At 40.4% G+C, this 23,304-nt stretch overlaps 1 protein-coding gene across 1 annotated transcript in view; it reads left to right on the top strand.

Moving 5' to 3' along the window:
- The window catches only part of SCFD2 (sec1 family domain containing 2), a 393,415-nt gene that overhangs the window by 5,679 nt on the left and 364,432 nt on the right, over positions 1-23,304 (top strand). Inside the window, exon 2 of the mRNA XM_043448486.1 lies at positions 12,001-12,169. Within this exon, the coding sequence (XP_043304421.1) occupies positions 12,001-12,169 (169 nt within the window). The remainder of the gene's footprint in view (positions 1-12,000; positions 12,170-23,304) is intronic.

The raw sequence follows: 23,304 nt of genomic DNA, 5'->3' as shown, positions 1-23,304 counted from the left end.
AATTAAATGCTCTAATGGGTAAGTACATTCCTAATGTGCACTGTCCTGTTAAACAAAAGCAACTGCCTCTAGCCAAAGATTGAAAAACTGGACTTACACTGACGTGGAGGAGAACTGTCCACCTGGGAACCTTTTAGAAATGTGCAGACACCAGTATTCACAATAGTCCTTCATAAAAAGGATTTAAGTTGATGGAGAACTGTTAACAGATGACCAAATTAAGGGAGCTGTACAACAAAACACAAAAATAACTGAGATACTACAGACAGTTGACTTTCAAGTTTGAAAGGGGCATTATTCAAAGGGAGCAAATAGAAAAGTTTCTCTGGGTAGATTCAAAACAACAATCAGGTAAAAAGAGAAAGAAAAATCAATCTACTATGTCCAGGACTTATGAGGAACCGTGAAAGTATCGTTTTCAATAGCATGCTGAGAGAAACACAAAGTGATGGCAGAGCAGTGAGTGAACCTCCGGGAAGTTTCCTGAGATCTCTGCCAAGGACATTCAAAATGATCAGGACTCTGTCTCCTCCTGAAGAGTTCATTTGGAAAGCACCAGGTGGGGCTCGGCCAGGTGGCGTCCATGCGTTGAGGACAGCATCCCCGGCCTGGGAGAGGGAGCTCAGGTTGGCTGAGACCTCCTGAGTGGGCGAGGTCACCCGCCTGAGGTAGCAGGTGGCAGCAGCAATACCCTGGCGGGAGCGGGGCTCAGGAGAAGCCAGAATGGGCGGCATGACCCTGTCCCTGGGGCCCAGTATACTTATCTCTCTACTGGGTCGTGGAACCCAGTTTGAAACCTATCGACTTTGGCATAGTGTACCCAAGAAAGTTTCACTGATCTACATCCCACTTTTAAATTATGATAATGCTCTCCTTCAGAAGGGATCAAATTATTGCTGATTGATAGAGGGTAGATTTTGGAGGAGAGATTCTTTTTTTTTTTTTTTTCATTTATTTTTATTAGTTGGAGGCTAATTACTTTACAATATTGAAGTGGGTTTTGTCATACACTGACATGAATCAGCCATGGATTTATATGTATTCTCCATCTCGATCCCCCCTCCCACCTCCCTCTCTATCCGCTCCCTCTGGTTCTTCCCAGTGCACCAGGCCCAAGCACTTGTCTCATGCATCCAACCTGGGCTGGTGATCTGTTTCACCCTAGATAATATACATGTTTCGATGCTGTTCTCTCGAAACATCCCACCCTCGCCTTCTCCCACAGAGTCCAAAAATCTGTTCTGTACATCTGTGTCTCTTTTTCTGTTTTGCATATAGGGTTATCATTACCATCTTTCTAAATTCCATGTATATGTGTTAGTATGCTGTAATGTTCTTTATCTTTCTGGCTTACTTCACTCTGTATAATGGGCTCTGGTTTCATCCATCTCATTAGAACTGATTCAAATGAATTCTTTTTAATGGCCGAGTAATATTCCATTGTGTATATGTACCACAGCTTCCTTATCCATTCGTCTGCTGATGGGCATCTAGGTTGCTTCCATGTCCTGGCTATTATAAACAGTGCTGCGATGAACATTGGGGTGCACGTGTCTCTTTCAGATCTGGTTTCCTCAGTGTGTATGCCTAGGAGTGGGATTGCTGGGTCATATGGCAGTTCTATTTCCAGTTTTTTAAGAAATCTCCACACTGTTCTCCATAGCGGCTGTACTAGTTTGCATTCCCACCGACAGTGTAAGAGGGTTCCCTTTTCTCCACACCCTCTCCAGCATTTATTGCTTGTAGACTTTCTAATTGGAACAAATTTGTTACTCTAGTCCTAATAACGTATAAAGTCTTTTTAATGGATGCGTTTGTGGTAATCATCCAAACTGTCTTCCAAATAATCAGTTCATTGGTTCATTTATGTCAAAGATGTTTCACGGTAGTGTTGCAATTTCATATTGATAATTCTTAGGGCTGATTTCCAGCTGGTATGCAGTTGTGTTGTCAGACTTATTTTTTAAAGACTGAAGTACGTCTGTGCATGTGTGTGCAGTCACTTCAGTCTGTGCAAATCCATAGACTGCAGCCCCCTGGGCCCTTCTGTCCGTAAGATTCTCCAGGCAAGAATACTGGAACGGGTTGCTGTGTCCTTCTCCAGGGAATCTTCTCAGCCCAGAAATTGAACCCGCGTCTCTTGCCTCTCCTGCAGTGGCAGGTGGATTCTTTACCACTGAACCACCTGGGAAACCCCAAAATGTTTGTGCTAGTAAGTAAAGAGAAATTCTCTACTTGGTGAGACCATAACTCACTTAATATTGTTGCTTGGTAGAGGCAAGTGATAGGGCCTAAGAAAGTGGGGGTGCTGAGGGTGCTGAGGCCACAGAAGGAATTCATGATGGTGGTGATGATTGTAGAGAAGCAACACGTGTCCTTTGCTCCACGGTGGCCCCAAACTGGCTGGGGTGGGAAGGTAAGTGGGTAAGTAAGTGGCATTACTTTTGGCCCAGGTGCTTTCCAACCATGATCTAGGCTCTGACATCCAGGAATATACCCGATCACCATGCTTAGTTTTTTTTTAAATTTATCTGTCTGGCTGCAGCAAGCAAAAGGAGCTGGGGAGCTCACAACTTGTTACTAAGAGTTTGTTGTGGACTTCCCTATTTGTCCAGTTGCGGGGATTCTGAGTCCCTAGTGCAGGGTTTGATCTCTGGTCAGGGAAGTGGATCCCACATGCCACCTAGGGCAGCCAAATAAATAAAAAATAAAGATTACAAAGAAAAGAATTTGTTGTGACAAGAATTTTGATGTAGTTTCTTACATCAAATTGCAGCTTAGATTGGGGCATTGTTTAGCTAAGGATAGCTGCAGCATGTAGAAGATTGCACCAACAATTTTTTAAAATCAAAAAGTAACTGGAAATCATCAGAATGATTTGAATCTGATATGGATTTCAATTTAAATTACATATGACAGCGGTTTTCATATAGTGACCAAAAGAAAATCCATTTTCAGTTGTTGGCTTAAATGTTAATTTATATACATAGTGTATTAAAATGTTATTTGTTGTTGAATATTTTGAGTGCTATTCTTGACACTTTGCCATTAGAAGATATATATGCATATGTATATATTCTTCTTAGGTGTAAAATTGATGCTACCCGAAATAACACAAATAACCTCCAATAGTTCATAAATACTCCACAGTGTTAATGTCATGCTTACAAATATAGAGAAGCTTCTCATCTTTTTGTCATCATCTTTGCTGAAAGTAATGTCACTTTGTCTAATAGTTGGTTTATTTTTTTTCCAGTAAACATTTATTGAGTGCCTGCTATGTGCCAGGTGTTATTCAGGCCTAGAGGAATACTGGTGAACAAGATAGACACATTCCTTGCTCCCCTGAAGCAGTCGATAAGCTCTCTGGACTGAAAAATAGAGGAAGTTTGTTGTAATTGTTTGAGAAGTTATTGCAATTGTATTTTTTTCCATTTATTTTTATTAGTTGGAGGCTAATTACTTTACAATATTGTAGTGGTTTTTATCATACATTGACATGAATCAGCCATGGATTTACATGTATTCCTTGTTTGAGAAGGCCCCCAGTGTCTGTTGCTATAATTTTTGTGTACCTTTACCACATCTAGACCACACAGAAGCTTGTCTGCAGTATCTTCAGACATGTTTGCATAGGGGATTTAAAGACAAACTTCTATGGACTGGTCTGGCTTCTGATTTTGAGTCAAGGGACAATTAAAAAGGTAGACGTGATTTATGAATATCAGAGAGATTTGAGTCTTTTTTTTCTAGTATTTTCTGGTTCTTCAGATGGGCTAGAGGGCTTTGTTGATTATTTACAAGTTCAAGATCAAAAGATAAGAGGGAGCAGTAACTCTGGGAATTAAATTTCTTCTTGGTTCAATTCTTTTGAATTTTAGTTTCATATAAACTTTTAAATTAAATCCATCCAGTTAAAGATTAACTCCCAATCCAATGGGTGGTTCTTAATCCTTGGATTAGGGTTTATTGGTTCATTCAAGATGTGGTTATATATTGTTTTATTAAAGTCTTAAAATTTGAGACTATTCATAATTGCTAACCTTTGGGATCATACTACTTTTCTCAGCACTGTACATATATGTTGTTACTCAGTCGCTAAGTTGTGTCCAACTCTTTGGGACCCCATGGACTACAGCATGCCAGGCTTCCCTCTCCTTCCCTATCTCTAGGAGTCTCCTCAGACTCATGTCCATTGAGTCAGTGATGCCATCCAACCATCTCATCCTCTGTTGCCCCCTTCTCCTCTTGCCCTCAATCTTTCCCAGCTTTGGAGTCTTTTCTAGGGAGTCCGTTGTTCCCATCAGGTGGCCAAAGTATTGGAGCTTTAGTTTTAGCATCTGTCTTTCCAGTGAGTACTCAGGATTGATTTCCTTTAGAATTGACTGGTTTGATCGCCTTGCTCTACAAGGGGTAAATTCCTTTAATTTTTATGACAATTCGTCTATAATTATCCCCATTTTACAGATGAGGAAACAGAAACATGGAGGAGTTAAGGAACTCACCCAAGATCACACAGCTAGTAAGTCAAAGAGTTGGGGTTTGAACCTTCGCAGCTTGCTCCAGAGCCTGTGCTCATAACCTCTCTCACAAGAAAGGCTATTCTTGTCCTGGATAGTGGAGATGAGGTTCATGTGGTCTCTAGAAGCTAGCAGCCTCAGAGACTCAGCACAGTTGTTGGACTCTGGTGCTGCTTTAGTGTTCGGAAAAGTTACTTATTCTTTCCCCCCACATCTGGTTTTCCACAAAATGCAAAATAACCAACCAATATCTTTATCTTGGAGAAGGAAATGGCAACCCACTCCAGTATTCTTGCCTGGAGAATACCATGAACAGAGGAGCCTGGCGGGCTACAGTCCATGGAATTGAAAGAGTTGGACACGACTTAGAGACTAAACCACCACCACCATCTTTATTTTAGGGTTCAGAGGAAATTGTCTAAAATCAGCATAGGTAATGAGAGCAATTGAGAAGCCATGTAGGGCTCCGACTAGGTTGCGAGTGTTAGATCTAGACTGGTATAATAAATTCAAGGCTTAGCCTAGTGACTTACCTGCTGTTTGGTTCTCACTGAGCTTTTTGAGGGATTTTTCATTTGTAAGTGGGGGAAATAACGAGTGTAAAGTACTGTTGGAAAAATATAAAATCATCCATCCATTTACTTATTCAATATATAACTAATGCAGTAGATAAGAGATTAAAAAGGGATTGTGTTTCCATTTTAGATAGCATAGCTAGAGAAGACCTCTCTGAGGATGTGACGTTTGATCAGAGAATGACAGGAGAGGGGAAATAGGATGTGAGACAGCCTTGGTATAGAACATATAAGACCCAGGTACAGAACACAGAAGACCCAGCTATCGAATGCGTAACACCCGGGGAATGGCAAGTGCAAAGGACCTGAGGTGGGAAGATACTGGATGTGTTTGAGGAGTCCAGTGTGGCTTCCTTCAGTTTGCCCTGCGAGCAAGGAGGGCAGTGAGAGGAGATGAAGTTGGAGAGATAGGCAGAAGGAAAGCATTGTAGGGCAAACTAAAGACTTAGATTAAAAACCTGAATATGACGGGAAATTTGGAGGGTTTTGAGCTGTGATGTGACAGGCTCACATTTACATTTCACAGGATCACATATGTAAGGAGTGAGGGGATTGAGGCAGACCCTTAATATACAGTAGCTGCTGCCACTCTCCAGGGTGTGTAACAGGCGTGCATGGCAGTCATAGTGGCCTTCGCTCTGCCCTTCCTAGTCAGAAGTCTTTGGGTGAGTTTCAACTTATTGGTCTCAGTTTCTTGATCCGTGAATTGAGAATAACAGGGTAAAATAAGTTAACACGTCCAGCTCCTAGAATAGTGTCTGGTGCATAATGGGAAAAATGTTAGTTATTACCATTATTGATTAATGACATACCTTTAAAGTGATTTAATGTCTTTGAAATGTATGTTTTCCCCTTCAATATGAGGCTAAGACTGTAAGTATAAGAATAATTTGCCATACATATAACCCAGAAGAATTCTACTACCTAACCTATTATCTGCCACTAAAGTAAATGAGTGCTAAAGAATTGATGCTTTCGAATTATGGTGCTGGAGAAGACTCTTAAGAGTTCCTTGGACAGCAAGGCGATCAAATGAGTCAATCCTAAAGGAAATCAACCCTGAATATTCATTGGAAGTACTGATGCTGAAGCTCTAATACCTTGACTACAAGATGTGAAGAGCCAACTTATTGGAAAAGACCAGGATGCTGGGAATGATTGAGGGCAAGAGGAGAAGGGGGCAACAGAGGATGAGATGGTTGGATGGCATCATTAACTCAATGGATGAGTGTGAGCAAGGTCTGGGAGATGGTGAAGGACAGGGAAGCCTGGCGTGCTGCAGTCCATGAGGTTGTAAATGGTCGGACATGACTTAGCAACTGAAAAACAACAGCAAAGTAACTGAGAGTTGGTTACAATTAACCATTCGTCAGGAACTATATTCTATGATATTTTGGGTGTTAGTATATAATATTTTAAGGATGTAAGTAATAGTTTGGTTCTGCAAAAACAGCTATTAGCTACTGAACCTTAAAGAAAATTAAGTGTGTTGACTTCTCATATCGAAGAGTTTCTAGACAAGTTTCTAGATTTGCTGAAAGGTTTTGTTTTAATTTGCTGACAGTGTAATGAATTGAGACTTGCTAAAGTCCCCTGTGCTTGCATAGGCAGGAGAAGTATCAGCTAGACTGTAGGCACTAAAGAAGTTAAGAAAGAAATGCAGAACACATAGACAACTTGTTTGTACCATGTGTCAAAGAATGGCAGATGGCAGATAAGAGTAACTTAGGGGCAAGACTCCGAATTTGGGCACAGAGTTCACAGAAAAGTTATTGTGGTAATGAGGAGAAGTTTTTAAATTATTGAGAAGGTTACTACTGGAAAGCGAATTTCATGATGCTGTGGGGTAATCTAGTATCTCCTTTCCAGCGTTAAAGAGGATTCACTTAGAGACTTTTGACTCTCCTGTGGGTCTCAGGGCCCCTAATAGACACTAGGCATTCATTCAGCAAGTATTTAATAAGTAAGTTATAGTCTGAGTGCTGGGGAGACAAACATAAACCATAGAAAACATAAATAAGATCTGGTTCCTTTCAGCCCTGATAACTAAGTATTTTTCTGGTGGAATAAAAACTCTTTCCTTTAACAGCAGAAGCCCCCTTCAAAGCACTCATACTGGTTCTGTCTTAAGTCACTTGTATGGGCTTGTTTTTTTTTTTTTTTCAATAAAGAGTGTGGTTATCTGCTTCCTGTGTTTGAATTCCTTCTCTGTAATTTACAGCATATATAATTTTGAGCAAGTTACTTAAACTGAATCCTCTGCTGTGTCATTGAGCATAATAATACCTATGTATTAGAGTTGTTTTAAGAATTAAGTGGATAATAAATGTTTAGTATGGAAGTTAATATCTGTACATCATCAGGTCTCAATCAGTCCAGTTCAGTCGCTCAGTCGTGTCCGACTCTTTGCGACCCCATGAACTGCAGCACGCCAGGCCTCCCTATCCATCACCAACTGCCGGAGTCCACCCAAACCCATGTCCATTGAGTCAGTGATGCCATCCAACCATCTCATCCTCTGTCATCCCCTTCTCCTCCTGCCTTCAATCTTTCCCAGCATCAGGGTCTTTTCAAATGAGTCAGCTCTTCACAACAGGTGGCCAAAGTATTGGAGTTTCAGCTTCAACACCAGTTCTCCCAGTGAATACCCAGGACTGATCTCCTTTAGGATGGACTGGTTGGATCACCTTGCAGTCCAAGGGACTCTCAAGAGTCTTCTCCAACACCACAGTTCAAAACCATCAATTCTTCAGTGTTCAGCTTTTGTTATAGTCCAGCTCTCACATCCATACATGACTCCTGGAAAAATTATAGCCTTGACTAGACCTATATTTGTTGACAAAGTAATGTCTCTGCTTTCTAATATGCTGTCTAGGTTGGTCATAACTTTCCTTCCAAGGAGTAAGCATTTTTTAATTTCATGGCTGCAGTCATCACCTGCAGTGATTTTGGAGCCCAGAAAAATAAAGTCAGCCACTGTTTCCACTGTTTCCCCATCTGTTTGCCATGAAGTGATGGGACCAGATGCCATGATCTTAGTTTTCTGAATATTGAGCTTTAAGCCAACTTTTCCACTCTCCTCTTTCACTTTCATCAAGAGGCTTTTGAGTTCTTCTTCACTTTCTGCCATAAGGGTGGTGTCACCTGCCTATCTGAGGTTATTGATATTTCCCGGCAGTCTTGATTCCAGCTTGTGCTTCCTCCAGCCCAGCGTTTCTTATGATGTACTCTGCATATAAGTTCAATAAGCAGGGTGACAATATACAGCCTTGACGTACTCCTTTCCCAGTTTGGAACCAGTCTGTTGTTCCGTGTCCAGTTCTAACTGTTGCTTCCTGACCTACATACAGGTTTCTCAAGAGGCAGGTCAGCTGGTCTGGTATGCCCATCTCTTGAAGAATTTTCCACCGTTTGTTGTGATCCATACAGTCAAAGGGGTTGGCATAGTCAATAAAGCAGAAATAGATGTTTTTCTGGAACTCTCTTGCTTTTTCGATGATCCACCAGATGTTGGCAATTTGATCTCTGGTTCCTCTGCCTTTTCTAAAACCAGCTTGAACATCTGGAATTTCACGGTTCATGTGTTGTTGAAGCCTGGCTTGGAGAATTTTGAGCATTACTTTACTAGCGTGTGAGATGAGTACAATCGTGCGGTAGTTTGAGCATTCTTTGGCATTGCCTTTCTTTGGGATTGGAATGAAAACTGACCTTTTCCAGTCCTGTGGCCACTGCTGAGTTTTCCAAATTTGCTGGCATATTGAGTGCAGCACTTTCATAGCATCATCCTTCAGGATTTAAAATAGCTCAACTGGAATTCCATCACCTCTGCTAGCTTTGTTTGTAGTGATGCTTCCTAAGGCCCACTTGACTTCACATTCCAGGATGTCTGGCTCTAGGTGAGTGTGAGTGATCACACTTATGATTATCTGGGTCATGAAGATCTTTTTTGTACAGTTCTTCTGTGTATTCTTACCACCTCTTCTTAATATCTTCTGCTTCTGTTAGGTCCATACCATTTCTGTCCTTTATCAAACCCATCTTTGCATGAAATGTTCCCTTGGTATCTCTAATTTTCTTTGAGATCTTTAGTCTTTCCCATTCTGTTGTTTTCCTCTATTTCTTTGCACTGATCACTGAGGAAGGCTTTCTTATCTCTCCTTGCTGTTCTTTGGAACTCTGCATTCAAATGGGAATATCTTTCCTTATCTCCTTTGCTTTTCACTTCTCTTTTTTTTCACAGCTATTTGTAAGGCCTCCTCAGATGACCATTTTGCTTTTTTGCATTTCTTTTTCTTTGGGATGGACTTGATTCCTGTCTCCTGTACAGTGTCATGAACCTCCGTCCATAGTTCATCAGGCACTCTGTCTTATCAGATCTAGTCCCTTAAATCTATTTCTCACTTCCACTCTATAGTCATAAGGGATTTGATTTAGGTAATACCTGAATGGTCTAGTGGTTTCCCCACTTTCTTCAACTTAAGTCTGAATTTGGCAATAAGGGGTTCAGGATCTGAGCCACAGTCAGCTCCCGGTCTTGTTTTTGCTGACTGTATAGAGCTTCTCCATCTTTGGCTGCAAAGAATATAGTCAATCTGATTTCGGTGTTGACCATCTGGTGATGTCCATGTGTAGAGTCTTCTCTTGTGTTGTTGGAAGCGGGTGTTTGCTGTGACCAGTGCATTCTCTTGGCAGAACTCTATTAACCTTTGCCCTGCTTCATTCTGTACTCTGAGGCCAAACTTGCCTGTTACTCCAGGTGTTTCTTGACTTCCTGCTTTTGCATTCCAGTCCCCTATAATGAAAAGGACATCTTTTGGGGGTGTTGGTTCTAGAAGGTCTTGTAGGTCTTCATAGAACCGTTCAACTTCAGTTTCTTCAGCGTTACTGTTTGGGGCATAGCCTTGGATTACTGTGATATTGAATGGTTTGCCTTGGAAACGAACAGAGATCATTCTGTCATTTTGGAGGTTGCATCCAGGTACTGTATTTTGGACTCTCTTGTTGACCATGATGGCTACTCCATTTCTTCTAAGGGATTCTTGCCCACAGTAGTAGGCATAATGGTCATCTGAGTTAAATTCACCCATTGCAGTCCATTTTAGTTCACTGATTCCTAGAATGTCAAAGTTCACTCTTGCCATCTCCTGTTTGACCAGGTCTCAATAAATATTAGCTATTCTGATGAAGATGATGAGGGTGATGACCGTGATTCCTTGAATTTCTGGTTTAGTTTTTTCTACCTAGTTTTTCTGCCCAATTAATATGACATGGCAAATACAATAGAGAGATACAGATAGAAAGACATTAGGAAGTCAAATGTTAATTGATTTGAAGTGAGTGAGATCAAAACAAGTTGATTTGGCCAGTCACATCCATTGTTGCCACTCTAATGGCAGAAAGTGAAGAGAAACCAAAGAGCCTCTTGATGAGGGTGAAAGAAGAGAGTGAAAAAGCTTGCTTAAAACTCAACATTCAAAGAAATAAGATCATGGCATCTGGTCTCATCATTTCATGGCAAATAGATCAGAAGATTGGGAAAGATTGGAAGCAGTGGCAAATTTTATGTTCTAAGGATCCAAAATCACTGCAGATGTTGACTGCAGCCATGATGAAATTAAAAGATGCTTGCACCTTGAAAGAAAAGCTATGACACACTTTGCATTTCCAAAAGCAGCAACATCATTTTGCTGACACAGGTCCACATAGTAAAAGCTATGGTTTTTCCAGTAGTCATGTACAGAAGTGAGATTTGGACCATAAAGAAAGCTGATTGCCAAAGAATTGATGCTTTTGAACTGTGGTGCTGGAGAAGACTCTTAAGAGTTCCTTGGGCTGCAAGGAGATCAAAGCAGTCAATCCTAAAGGAAAGCATCCCTGAATACTCATTGGAAGAGCTGATGCTGAAGCTGAAACTCCAATACTTTGGCCACCTGAGGCAAAGAGCCAACTCATTGGAAAAGACCCTGATGCTGGGAAGGGTTGAAGGCAAAAGGAGAAGGAGGCAACAGAGGACAAGATGGTTGGATGGCATTACCGACACAATGGATATGAGTTTGAGCGAACTCCAGGAGATAGTAGAGCACAGGGAAGTGTGTTGTGCTGCAGTCCACGGGGTCAGAAGAGTTGGGCATGACAGCAACTGAACAACAACAACAGCTGGTTGTTGAAATGGAATCTTTCAAGCATTGATGACTTTTGGAAAGATAACTTGGCCTTATGGAAAAGCATTAAGCTGTGTAATTGGTCATGATTTTAATTTGATCTTATTAATTCATTTGTTATTAAAGGAGTTAATATATGTAAAGCACCTAGAGCAGTATCTGGTAAATAGAAAATGCTCTATAAATCCTTCTATCAGTACAAACTTTTTCCATTCATTCATTTGTTCTTTTTTTCATCTAACAAATAATTAGTAAACCTACCAGCTGCCAAGTTGCCTTTATGTATAGAATGGACTAGGTAAACAGCTGCCATTATGAAGATAAGCCTCTCGCAAAGGGGAGATCTGCTATTCTTGGTCCGGTCACTAAGCCCTTCTAAGTCTGAAAGTCTTAAAGTAAAATTAAGAAAATCTTTTTGGCTCGAAAATTTCAGGATAGTGTCATCTTATGTCACCATTTACCTGACCTACTAAATGTTGACTATTTTTATTCACTAAATACCTGTTGATGCCTTCCATGTGTAGGCACTATGCCAAGTGCTGGGAATATAGCAGTAACCAGACAGACATAGCGCCTGCCCTCAGGGACCATTAAGTCCGACACACAAGACATACATTGTCTAGGTAACTGTGAACCTGATTAGTGTTACCAAGGGAAAAATGTCAGCATTGTGTTACTGATTTCTGTAACAGCTTCTTTTTCCTCCCATTTTGTGAGTTCATATTTTCTTGTCTGTTTAAATAGGGGCTGTAGGACATCATGGAGATAACTTGGTGGAGAAGATCCTCGCAGTGCTTCCCCAGCTTCCAGGCCACACCAGTGATGTGATGGTTAACATGGTGGAGCTCACTGCACTCCAGGCTGAGGAGGAGAGTCAGAAAGTGGTTGTACCCGGCTGTCTTGCACAATCCAAGTAAGATGTGTGGGTTTTTTCCCTCTTTTCCTTTCCTTTCCTTTCTAGAGTGTTCCTGTAGAAAGGAAACAATGAAGAGTTAGTCTGGTTGAAAAATTTATAGTGGATAGCATTTAGTAAAAATAATTTTTTCTAAACTTTGAAATAATTGTGTTTGTTAAACAATGTAAGCCGAGAAGTACAGAATTTTGAAAATGTGTTATTTAGATGTAATATAAGCTTATTCCAGGGTCAGCTAAGTGAGTCAATTTATACATCTCCATTTCTCAGACAGTTTCACGTGGAGTTGAGGCTCGGCTTTCTCAGCTTCTCTTTCCCAGCTGACTCTTACACATGATGAAAATCCTGCCCACAAAGCTCTGAAACAGTGCCATCTTTTTATATGTAAATGATATACTCTTGGGCATCAGTGGGAAAAGTTTTTATTTCTGTGTATACTTTTGCACATGGTTAGAGAAATCAGAGAAAGAAGGTGGGGTACTTTGTATTATGCAGAGTTCCAAAAAAAATAATAATAATCACTCCAGAAACATGACAATGAAAAGAAACAGTAATTACCTTTCCTACTTTTTCCTTCATCAACAGTTTTTATGGGAACAAAAGTATATTTCAAGAGAAAAAAGTGTTTGAGTATCTCTTTCCCTCATCTCCCAAGTTTTAAAGTTTTAAACAAAGCAGGACCTTTCAGCTCTATAGTTTTCAATGTTAATAGTAATAGACGTGTTTGGAATTTCCTGTCATCGTTGGGATTGATTTTCAGCTCCTGAAACTTTCAGCTTTGTTGTAGACAGTTAATGACATTTATTGGATGCCCAGTGTGTCTGGGCTGGTGTGTGAAGAAAACAGAAAGTTCTGTCCCTGTCTTTTTGTGCACTCTTACACACGATAAAAACAACAGCCTGTGCTCACTTTGGCAGCGTATATGCTAAAACGTTGACCTAATGGCTTGAAGCTATACAAACTCAAGTAATTATGATTGGAAATATTTTTAACTTCTCAGAGGACAATTTAAAACTTTATTATTAAGGGCTTACTATGAGCCTTACTCTGTAGTAAGTAATATGGAGGACATAAAATAATATGAAATGTCATTCTTGCCTTCAAGGAACACTTTTCTTGTTGGGCAGTCATGATTTACACACAGGTACAATTAAAACGTGTAACTCTATGGCTGATTCATATCAATGTATGACAAAACCCACTGAAATGTTGTGAAGTAATTAGCCTCCAACTAATAAAAAAAAATAAATTAAAAAAAAATAAATAAAATTACATAAAAAAAAATACTAGAGTGATACAGAATTAAGACTCATGTGTCTGCTCTAGATTATGATTCCTGCAAGTGAAGTATCAAGTCACTGTGGGCTTTGTAGATCAGTGCGGGCGTTGTGGAAGTGGTGGTGCTTCATTCAGTTATGTCTTGAAGGATTCAGAAAAGGAGAGAGCATGATGACGGGTACGGAAATAAGAAGTCAGGGCCTAAGGTTGTGAGAAATAAAGACAGTGACAGGACCATCACCAGACCATCACTGCATCAGCTTAATTAACATTTTTCAGAACTTACTATTATACATGCCAGGCATTTGGGAAGTCATTTAAGTTTCACAATGACCCAGTGAGGTAGATGTTTTTATTCTGCATAAGGAAACTAAGACAAAGAGAAGTTAAGTAACTAGTAGGACATAGGATTAGAACTTGAGCCCAGAATGTTTGACTTCTGAGGCACTGTGTTAACTTATGTACTGTGTGTGCAGGGGCCAGAGAAAATCTAGCCTCATGAAACACAAAGCTATTTCATGGTTTAATTTGGGGAAGCCTATGTGTTCAACATAATGGTTACACAAACAACAGGATTTAGTTGTGACTAATTGCAACAAAAAGGGAATTTATTAAAGGGGATTGGAAAGCTAGCAGAATCAAAGGAAGAATGGTTAATCAGATTTTGGAATGGATTAGTACAGTTCCTGAAGCTGAAACTCCAATACTTTGGCCACCTGATGTGAAGAACTGACTCATTGGAACAGACCCTGTTGCTGGGAGGGATTGAAGGCAGGAGGAGAAGAGAACGACAGAGGATGAGATGGTTGGATGGCATCACCGACTCGATGGGCATGAGTTTGAACAAGCTCTGGGAGTTGGTGATGGACAGGGAAGCCTGGCGTGCTACAGTCCATGGGGTTGCAAAGAGTCAGACACGACACGGACTGAACTGAACTGAACTGAACTGAGTACAGTTCCAGGGACCTAGGGGCCAAGAACTCAGGAAAAGCTCTTCCAGTCATTGACACCAGAGAGACTGAATTTCAACTGTTCTCTGTCTTGAGTCATTCTGCCTAAGATTCAGATTCCAGGGGAAAAAGTAAGATTGGCCTAACTTGGGGCCAGTAGGGGTTGGGAGCAGTTCATGCTGACTGATATTTGTGCCAGGATCATGTGGCATGGCAGAGGGATAGTTCTTCAAAGGAAAACTGGAGTGTTAATCAAAAGGAGGGAGAGAGAGCCTGAGCATATGCCTTTTCCACTCCTGGTCTGTGTTTTTAATGGGTGCCTTTTCTTCTCTTTAGACTATGAGTGAGTATTGCATAAAATATCAGTTTTCAGTGCCACTCAAGTATCAGAGTGCGGTCATAGATGTCCAAGGCAGTGGTGAATTCTAGCAAGATCTAAAGAAAACTTTAAGGAGAGCAAGTTTGGTGACATAGTGAGACTAGAAGGCAGGTCACAGATGATAAAGGTAGTAAGAAAATTGTAACCAAATAAAAATATAAAGCAATAATTAGGAGAAAATATGGTATTCTCTTTATAGTTGCTTTGAAGACTGAAGGAATTGTGCTGATTAATTTCTTCGTAAAGAGATATTGAAATCAATTACAGCCAACCTAGTGTCTACTGCACTTCCATCAAAATAATGACAGTCACTGCTATCTCCAATGCCACCCCCAAGAAAGTTCTTAGTGAAATGAGTGTGAGGATTAAAAATTTAGTACTAAAAGGCAAAACAGATGGCTGTTTGGCAATGAATAATGTGACTGCAGTAGAATAATCTTTAAAAACCAAGTCTCTAACCAGGATATAAACCTTAACAGGCAAAATTGATTGCTAAAATACTTTTTATAAAAGGTTGTTTGTAATTACAGCAATTAAAATTATGACCTATGCAGATGAAAAACTGGTAACTTAGATGCATTATAACATGGCTTTCCAGTTCCTGTCCACTGGTCACTGGATTATGTGGAATATATTGTTCAGGAAAGAGGCAGGATCTTTTCTGTTCTCATGTTACCTTTTGTTGCAGTGGGTTTCTGTCCTCTGCCCCAGCTCCACTGTCCTAGCCTGTTACTCTTTCAGTTCCTGAAGAGCGCTCCCTCACGCCCTACCTGCGCTGACCGTGTCTCTGCTGGTGCCCCTGCCCCGGTTCAGCCCCACACCCACGGTGCGGCCGGCTCCACTCTGTCCAGCGCCCACTTTTCCTCCCGCAGCGCCACGCGTGCCTGCCTCGTCTTTCATCCTCTCCTCCTTCCTCGCTTCTTACAGCCACGCTAGCTTTCTTTCTCTTCCTCCAGTAGGGCACTCACTGTCCTGCCACGGGACTTTCCTCTTGATTTTCCTGGATCATTCTGCCTGCAGATATAAACCTGCCCTGATTTCCTGTCTTCCTTCTCAGGCCTTCATATTTCCTTTCTCTCTTTAGCTAGTTTTCCTCCTCAGCCCAGATAACTTTCTAATGTACTTACTGATGTTGTGTGTTTATCTGTCCCTTTCCTAGAGACCCACAGAGTGAACTCCTACTAGAGAGTCCTATGAAAGGAGGGATATTTGTCTGTTTTCTTTGCTGCTAGACCCCCTACCTAGAACAATACTTGGCACTCAAGAGATCGCTTTTGTTTGTTTTTTTGTTTAGTTTGTTGATTGATTTTGGTTTATTTGTTTTTGGCCATGCTGTGCAGCTTGGGAAATCTTAGTTCCCTGACCAGGGAGCAAACCTGAGCCCTCAGGAGTGAAAGCAAGGAGTCCTAACTACTGGACTGCCCGGGAATTCTCATCAGGAGATGTTTGTTTAATGATGATGGTGCTGCTAGGGCAAGATCTGTGAGAGAGTGAAGCTGAAGACTAAGATAGAGAGGTGACGCCAAACCAGAGCATAGGACAGGTTAGTCTGGGGATGTCTAGATTCTGTTTGTTTATTTGGCTGCGTTGAGTCCTAGTTGTGGCACCCGGGATCTTTCACTGTGATATGCAGGCTTCTCTAGTTGTGGTGCGTGGGCATAGCTGCCCCATAGCTTGTGGGGATCTCAGTTCCCTAACCAGGGATCCAGCCCAAATCTTCTGCTTGCAAGGTGGACTAACCACTGGACTGCTAGGGAAGTCCCTAGACTCTAATTGTTGAATATTTAAAACAGTCACATCATGTTAGCTAAATATAGCAAAATTGGCCCAGAAATTCTGCTTTTAAGACCTTATCTCTTAGATGTATTTTGTACACATGTAGAATGATATATTACATTAATTTGTCATAGCAGCATTTTTAAGAACAAGACTGGAAATAATTTTCATGTCTTATCAGTTCAGTAAATTGTGGTATATTCATACTATAAAATAATATATAGCTATTGAAATAGGATGAAGAATGAATAAGCTGTTTATATATTAATAAGCAATGAGCTCAATGACATACTTCAAATGAAATTAAGAAGGTATAGCACACCTGTTTGTTAGAAAGGGGGAGATATGTATTCACATTTGCTTGTGATACATTAAATATACCTGGAAAGTGCACAAGGAACTGATGACATTGGCTGCCTTTGTAGAAGGGTACTAGTTGGCTAGAGCTTGCTGAGAAGTTGGTGAAATGAATGAAGGTGGAGGATGGTAAAAGATGTCTTATTACATATATTATATACTTGTGTGTTTTGTATTTTCAATCATGTGAATGAATCTTCCTGTTAAAAACATAGAAATTACTCAACATCACTCATTATTAGAGAAATGCAAATCAAAAGTACAATGAAGTATCACCTCACACCAGCCAGAGTGGCCATCATCAAAAAAATCTGCAAACAGTAAATGCTAGAGAGAATGTGGAGAAAAGGGAACCCTCTTCCACTATTGATGGGAATGTAAGTTGATACAGCCCCTTATGGAGGTTCCTTTAAAAACTAGGAATAAAACTACCATATGACCCAGCAATTTTACTACTGGGTATAAGTAAGAAAGTGTTATTCGCTCACTCGTGCCCAACTCTTTTTGACCCCATGGGCTGCAGCCCAACAGGCTCCTCTGTCCATGAGATTTTCCAGGCAAGGATACTGGAGTAGGTTGCCATTTCCTTCTCTCAGGGGATGTTCCCAACCCAGGGATCAAGTCTGGGTCTCCTGCACTGCAGGCAGATTCTTTACCGACTGAGCTACTACTGGGTCTATACACTGAGAAAATCATGATTGAAAAAGACACATGTACCCTGTGTTCATTGTAGCACTATTTGCAATAGCCAGGAAATGGAAGCCACCTAGACATCCATTGACAGACGAATGGATAAAGAAGATGTGGTACATATATACAATGGACTATTACTCAGCCATAAAGAGAAACAGATTTGAGTAGTTCTAGTGAGGTGAGTGAACCTAGAACCTGTTATACAGAGTGAAGTAAGTCAGAAAGAGAAAAACAAATATTGTATATTAATGCATATATGTGGAATATAGGGGCTTCCCTGGTAGTTCAGCTGGTTTAGAATTGGCCTGCAACGTGGGAGACCTGGGTTTGATCCCTGGGTTGGGAAGATAACATGGAGGAGGTCATGGCAACCCACTCCAGTATTCATGGAGAACCCCATGGACAGAGAAGCCAGGCAGGCTATAGTCCATGGGGTCATAAAGAGTCAGACAGGACTGGATGACTAAGCATAACATATGGAATCTAGAAAAATGGTACCAATGAACCTTTTTGCAGGGCAGGAATAGAGGTGCAGACACAGAGACATAGGGTATAGACTTGTGGACCAGTGGGAGAAGGAGGGGGGCACGAATTGAGAGAGTGGTGTTGAAACATACATTACCATATGTGAAATAGATAGCTAAAGGGAAGTTGCTCTTTAACACAGGGAGCTCAGCCTGGTGCTCTGTGACAACCTAGAGAGTTGGGCTGGGGCGGGAGATGGGAGGGAGGGCCAAGAGGGAGGGGACACATGTATACTTACGGCTGATTCATGTTCTTATGTGGCAGAAACCAGCACAACGTTGTAAAGCCATTATCCTCCAGTTGAAAATAAATTTAAAAAACAAATTAGATTTAAATAAAAACACTGCTCCCTTATTAAGCTAGCTTCAGGTAGGATTATGTGCTCTGAGGAAGGAAAACCACTGTCTCTCACTTTGGAACCTCTACAACGCTACTTGTCCTCCTTCCCCACTGAACCACACTTTCCTTTTAACACCTGTATCGAAATGCCGAACGTGACACCCCAGTGATTGCTGTGTGTCCACTTCCCCTGTGCTGTGCTCAGGTGCTTTGGTCATGGCCGGCTCTTTGCGCTGTTGACTGCAGCCCTCCAGGCTCCTCTGTCCGTGGGATTCTCCAGGCAAGCATGCTGGAGGGGGTTGCTGTGCCCTCCTCCAGGGGATCTTCCTGACCCAGGAAGCGAAACCATATCTCTGGTGCCTTCTGCATGGCAGGCAGGTTCTTTACCCACTGAGCCACCTGGGAAGCCCCGTCCATTTCCCCTGCTGTACTGTAAATTCCTGGAAGGTAGTAAGTGCACCAGGCACTTCAAAAGTGCTAGTAAATTGCATAAAGAAAGAATGAATAAATTTTATTAGATTTGAGGCCAAGTATAAAAATGATGACGTAAATCCCTGAAGAGTCTTAACTGTTTCATTTTAGCACTTCAGTCATTGTCCAACATTGATATGTTTTAACTTCTTCTGTAAGTTCCTATAGAGTAGGCATTTTCTATGTACTTTTCACCAAATGCAGCTATTGTCTAGGTCAGTGAGAAGGAAGGATGGTAACAATGTGTGCCTAAATTTTTTCAAACGTTGTACTCAATTTTTTAAATGTATTATTTCATTCAATTCTGAAAACAACTGTTGTTGATGTTGTTCAGTCTCTCAGTGGTGTCTGACTCTTTGTGACCCCATGGACTGCAGCACACCAGGCTTCCCTGTCCTTCATCTCCTGGAGCTTGCTCAAACTCACATCCTTTAAATCGGTGATGCCATCCAACTATCTTGTCCTCTGTCACTCCCTTCAGTCTTTGCCAGCATCAGGGTCTTTTCTAATGAATTGGCTCTTGGCATCAGGTGGCCAAAGTATTGGAGCTTCAGTTTCAGCATCAGTTCTTCCAATGAATATTCAGGGTTGATTTCCTTTAGGTTTGATTGATTTGATCTCCTTGAGTCCAAGGGATTCTCAAGAGTCCTCTCCAACACCACAGTTCAAAAGTTAAGAGAAAGACACTGAGTAACTTGCCTTAAGCCAGACTTTCCCTAATTGATTGAATCAGGTCATTGAAAATATCTTTTTGCTGTTTCTTTTTTTGTTGTTGTTGTTTATTTTTATTAGTTGGAGGCTAATTACTTTACAATATTGTAGTGGGTTTTGTCATACATTGACCTGAATCAGCCATGGAGTTACATGCATTCCCCTTCCTGATCCCCCCTCCCACCTCCCTCTCCACCTGATTCTTCTGGGTCTTCCCAGTGCACCAGGCCCAAGCACTTGTCTCATGCATCCCACCTGGGCTGGTGATCTGTTTCACTATAGATAATATACATGCTGTTCTCTCGAAACATCCCACCCTCGCCTTCTCCCACAGAGTCCAAAAGTCAGTTCTGTACATCTGTGTCTCTTTTTCTGTTTTGCATATATGGTTATTGTTACCATCTTTCTAAATTCCATATATATGTGTTAGTATGCTGTAATGTTCTTTATCTTTCTGGCTTACTTCACTCTGTATAATGGGCTCTGGTTTCATCCATCTCATTAGAACTGATTCAAATGAATTCTTTTTAATGGCTGAGTAATATTCCATTGTGTATATGTACCACAACCTCCTTATCCATTCGTCTGCTGATGGGCATCTAGGTTGCTTCCATGTCCTGGCTATTATAAACAGTGCTGCGATGAACATTGGGGTGCACGTGTCTCTTTCAGATCTGGTTTCCTCAGTGTGTATGCCCAGAAGTGGGATTGCTGGGTCATATGGCAGTTCTATTTCCAGTTTTTTAAGGAATCTCCACACTGTTCTCCATAGCGGCTGTACTAGTTTGCATTCCCACCAGCAGTGTAAGAGGGTTCCCTTTCTCCACCCCCTCTCCAGCATCCATTGCTTGTAGACTTTTGGATAGCAGCCATCCTGACTGGCGTGTAATGGTACCTCATTGTGGTTTTGATTTGCATTTCTCTAATAATGAATGATGTTGAGCATCTTTTCATGTGTTTGTTAGCCATCTGTATGTCTTCTTTGGAGAAATGTCTGTTTAGTTCTTTGGCCCATTTTTTGATTGGGTCATTTATTTTTTTGGAATTGAGCTTCAGGAGTTGCTTGTATATTTTTGAGATTAATCCTTTGTCTATTGCTTCGTTTGCTATTATTTTCTCCCATTCTGAGGGCTGTCTTTTCATCTTGCTTATAGTTTCCTTTGTTGTGCAAAAGCTTTTAAGTTTCATTAGGTCCCATTTGTGTATTTTTGCTTTTATTTCCAATATTCTGGGAGGTGGGTCATAGAGGATCCTGCTGTGATTCATGTCAGAGAGTGTTTTGCCTATGTTCTCCTCTAGGAGTTTTATAGTTTCTGTTCTTACATTTAGATCTTTAATCCATTTTGAGTTTATTTTTGTGTATGGTGTTAGAAAGTGTTCTAGTTTCACTCTTTTACAAGTGGTTGACCAGTTTACCCAGCACCACTTGTTAAAGAGGTTGTCTTTTTTCCATTGTATATCTTTGCCTCCTTTGTCGAAGATAAGGTGTCCATAGGTTCGTGGATTTATCTCTGGGCTTTCTATTCTGTTCCATTGATCTATATTTCTGTCTTTGTGCCAGTACCATACTGTCTTGATGACTGTGGCTTTGTAGTATAGTCTGAAGTCAGGCAGGTTGATTCCTCCAGTTCCATTCTTCTTTCTCGAGATTACTTTGGCTATTCGAGGTTTTTTGTATTTCCATACAAATTGTGAAATTATTTGTTCTAGTTCTGTGAAAAATACCGTTGGTATCTTGATAGATCTATAGATTGCTTTGGGTAGTATAGCCATTTTGACAATATTGATTCTTCCAATCCATGAACACGGTATGTTTCTCCATTTGTTTGTGTCCTCTTTGATTACTTTCATCAGCGTTTTATAGTTTTCTATGTATAGGTCTTTTGTTTCTTTAGGTAGATATACTCCTAAGTATTTTATTCTTTTTGTTGCAATGGTGAATGGTATTGTTTCCTTAATTACTCTTTCTGTTTTCTCATTGTTAGTGTATAGGAATGCAAGGGATTTCTGTGTGTTAATTTTATATCCTGCAACTTTACTATATTCGTTGACTAGCTCTAGTAATTTTCTGGTAGACTCTTTAGGGTTTTCTATGTAGAGGATCATGTCATCTGCAAACAGCGAGAGTTTCACTTCTTCTTTTCCTATCTGGATTCCTTTTACTTCTTTTTCTGCTCTGATCACTGTGGCCAAAACTTCCAAAACTATGTTGAATAGTAGTGGTGAGAGTGGGCACCCTTGTCTTGTTCCTGATTTCAGGGGAAATGCTTTCAATTTTTCACCATTGAGGGTAATACTTGCTGTAGGTTTGTCATATATAGCTTTTTATTATGTTGAGGTATGTTCCTTCTATTCCTTGCTTTCTGGAGAGTTTTAATCATAAATGGGTGTTGAATTTTGTCAAAGGCTTTCTCTGCATCTACTGAGATAATCATATGGTTTTTATCTTTCAATTTGTTAATGTGGTGTATTACATTGATTGATTTGCAGATATTAAAGAATCCTTGCATTCCTGGGATAAAGCCCACTTGGTCATGATGCTTGATTTTTTTAATATGTTGTTGGATTCTGTTTGCTAGAATTTTGTTAAGGATTTTTGCGTCTATGTTCATCAGTGATATTGGCCTGTAGTTTTCTTTTTTTGTGGCATCTTTGTCTGGTTTTGGAATTAGGGTGATGGTGGCCTCATAGAATGAGTTTGGAAGTTTACCTTCCTCTGCAATTTTCTGGAAGAGTTTGGAGTAAGATAGGTGTTAGCTCTTCTCTAAATTTTTGCGTTAGACATTCAGCTGTGAAGCCAAGTGGTCCTGGGCTTTTGTTTGCCTGAAGATATCTAGATTACATGTATTCCAATTTCGTTGCCTTATGATGGCTCTATTAATATCTTTTCTATTTCTTCTGGTTCGGTTTGGAAAGTTATACTTTTTCTAAGAATTTGTCCATTTCTTCAGGTTGTCCCATTTTATTTGGCATAGAGCTGCTGGTAGTAGTCTCTATATGATCCTTTGTGTATTCAGTGTTGTCTGTTGTGATCTCTCCATTTTCATTTCTAATTTTGTTAATTTGGTTCTTCTCTCTTTGTTTCTTAATGAGTCTTGCTAATGGTTTGTCAATTTTGTTTATTTTTTCAAAAAAACCAGCTTTTAGCTTTGTTGATTTTTGCTATGGTCTCTTTAGTTTCTTTTGCATTTATTTCTGCCCTGATTTTTAGGATTTCTTTCCTTCTGCTAACACTGGGGTTCTTCATTTCTTCCTTCTCTAATTGCTTTAGGTGTCGAGTTAGGTTATTTATTTTGACTTTTTTCTTGTTTCTTGATGTAAGCCTGTAATGCTATGAACCTTCCCTTTAGCACTGCTTTTACAGTGTCCCATAGGTTTTGGGTTGTTGTGTTTTCATTTTCATTCATTTCTATACATATTTTGATTTCTCTTTTGATTTCTTCTATGATTTGTTGGTTATTCAGAAGCGTGTTATTTAGCCTCCATATGTTTGAAGTTTTAACAATTTTTTTCCTGTAATTGAGATCTAATCTTACTGCACTGTGGTCAGAAAAGATGACTGGAATGATTTCATTTTTTTTGAATTTTCCAAGACCAGATTTATGGCCCAGGATGTGGTCTATTCTGGAGAAGGTTCCGTGTGCACTTGAGAAAAA

Source organism: Cervus canadensis, chromosome 26, assembly GCF_019320065.1.
Source record: "Cervus canadensis isolate Bull #8, Minnesota chromosome 26, ASM1932006v1, whole genome shotgun sequence".
NCBI classification, from domain to species: Eukaryota; Metazoa; Chordata; class Mammalia; order Artiodactyla; family Cervidae; genus Cervus; species Cervus canadensis.
The sequence above is the reverse complement of the archived record's forward strand: the minus strand, read 5'-3'. Positions and strand labels throughout refer to the sequence as shown.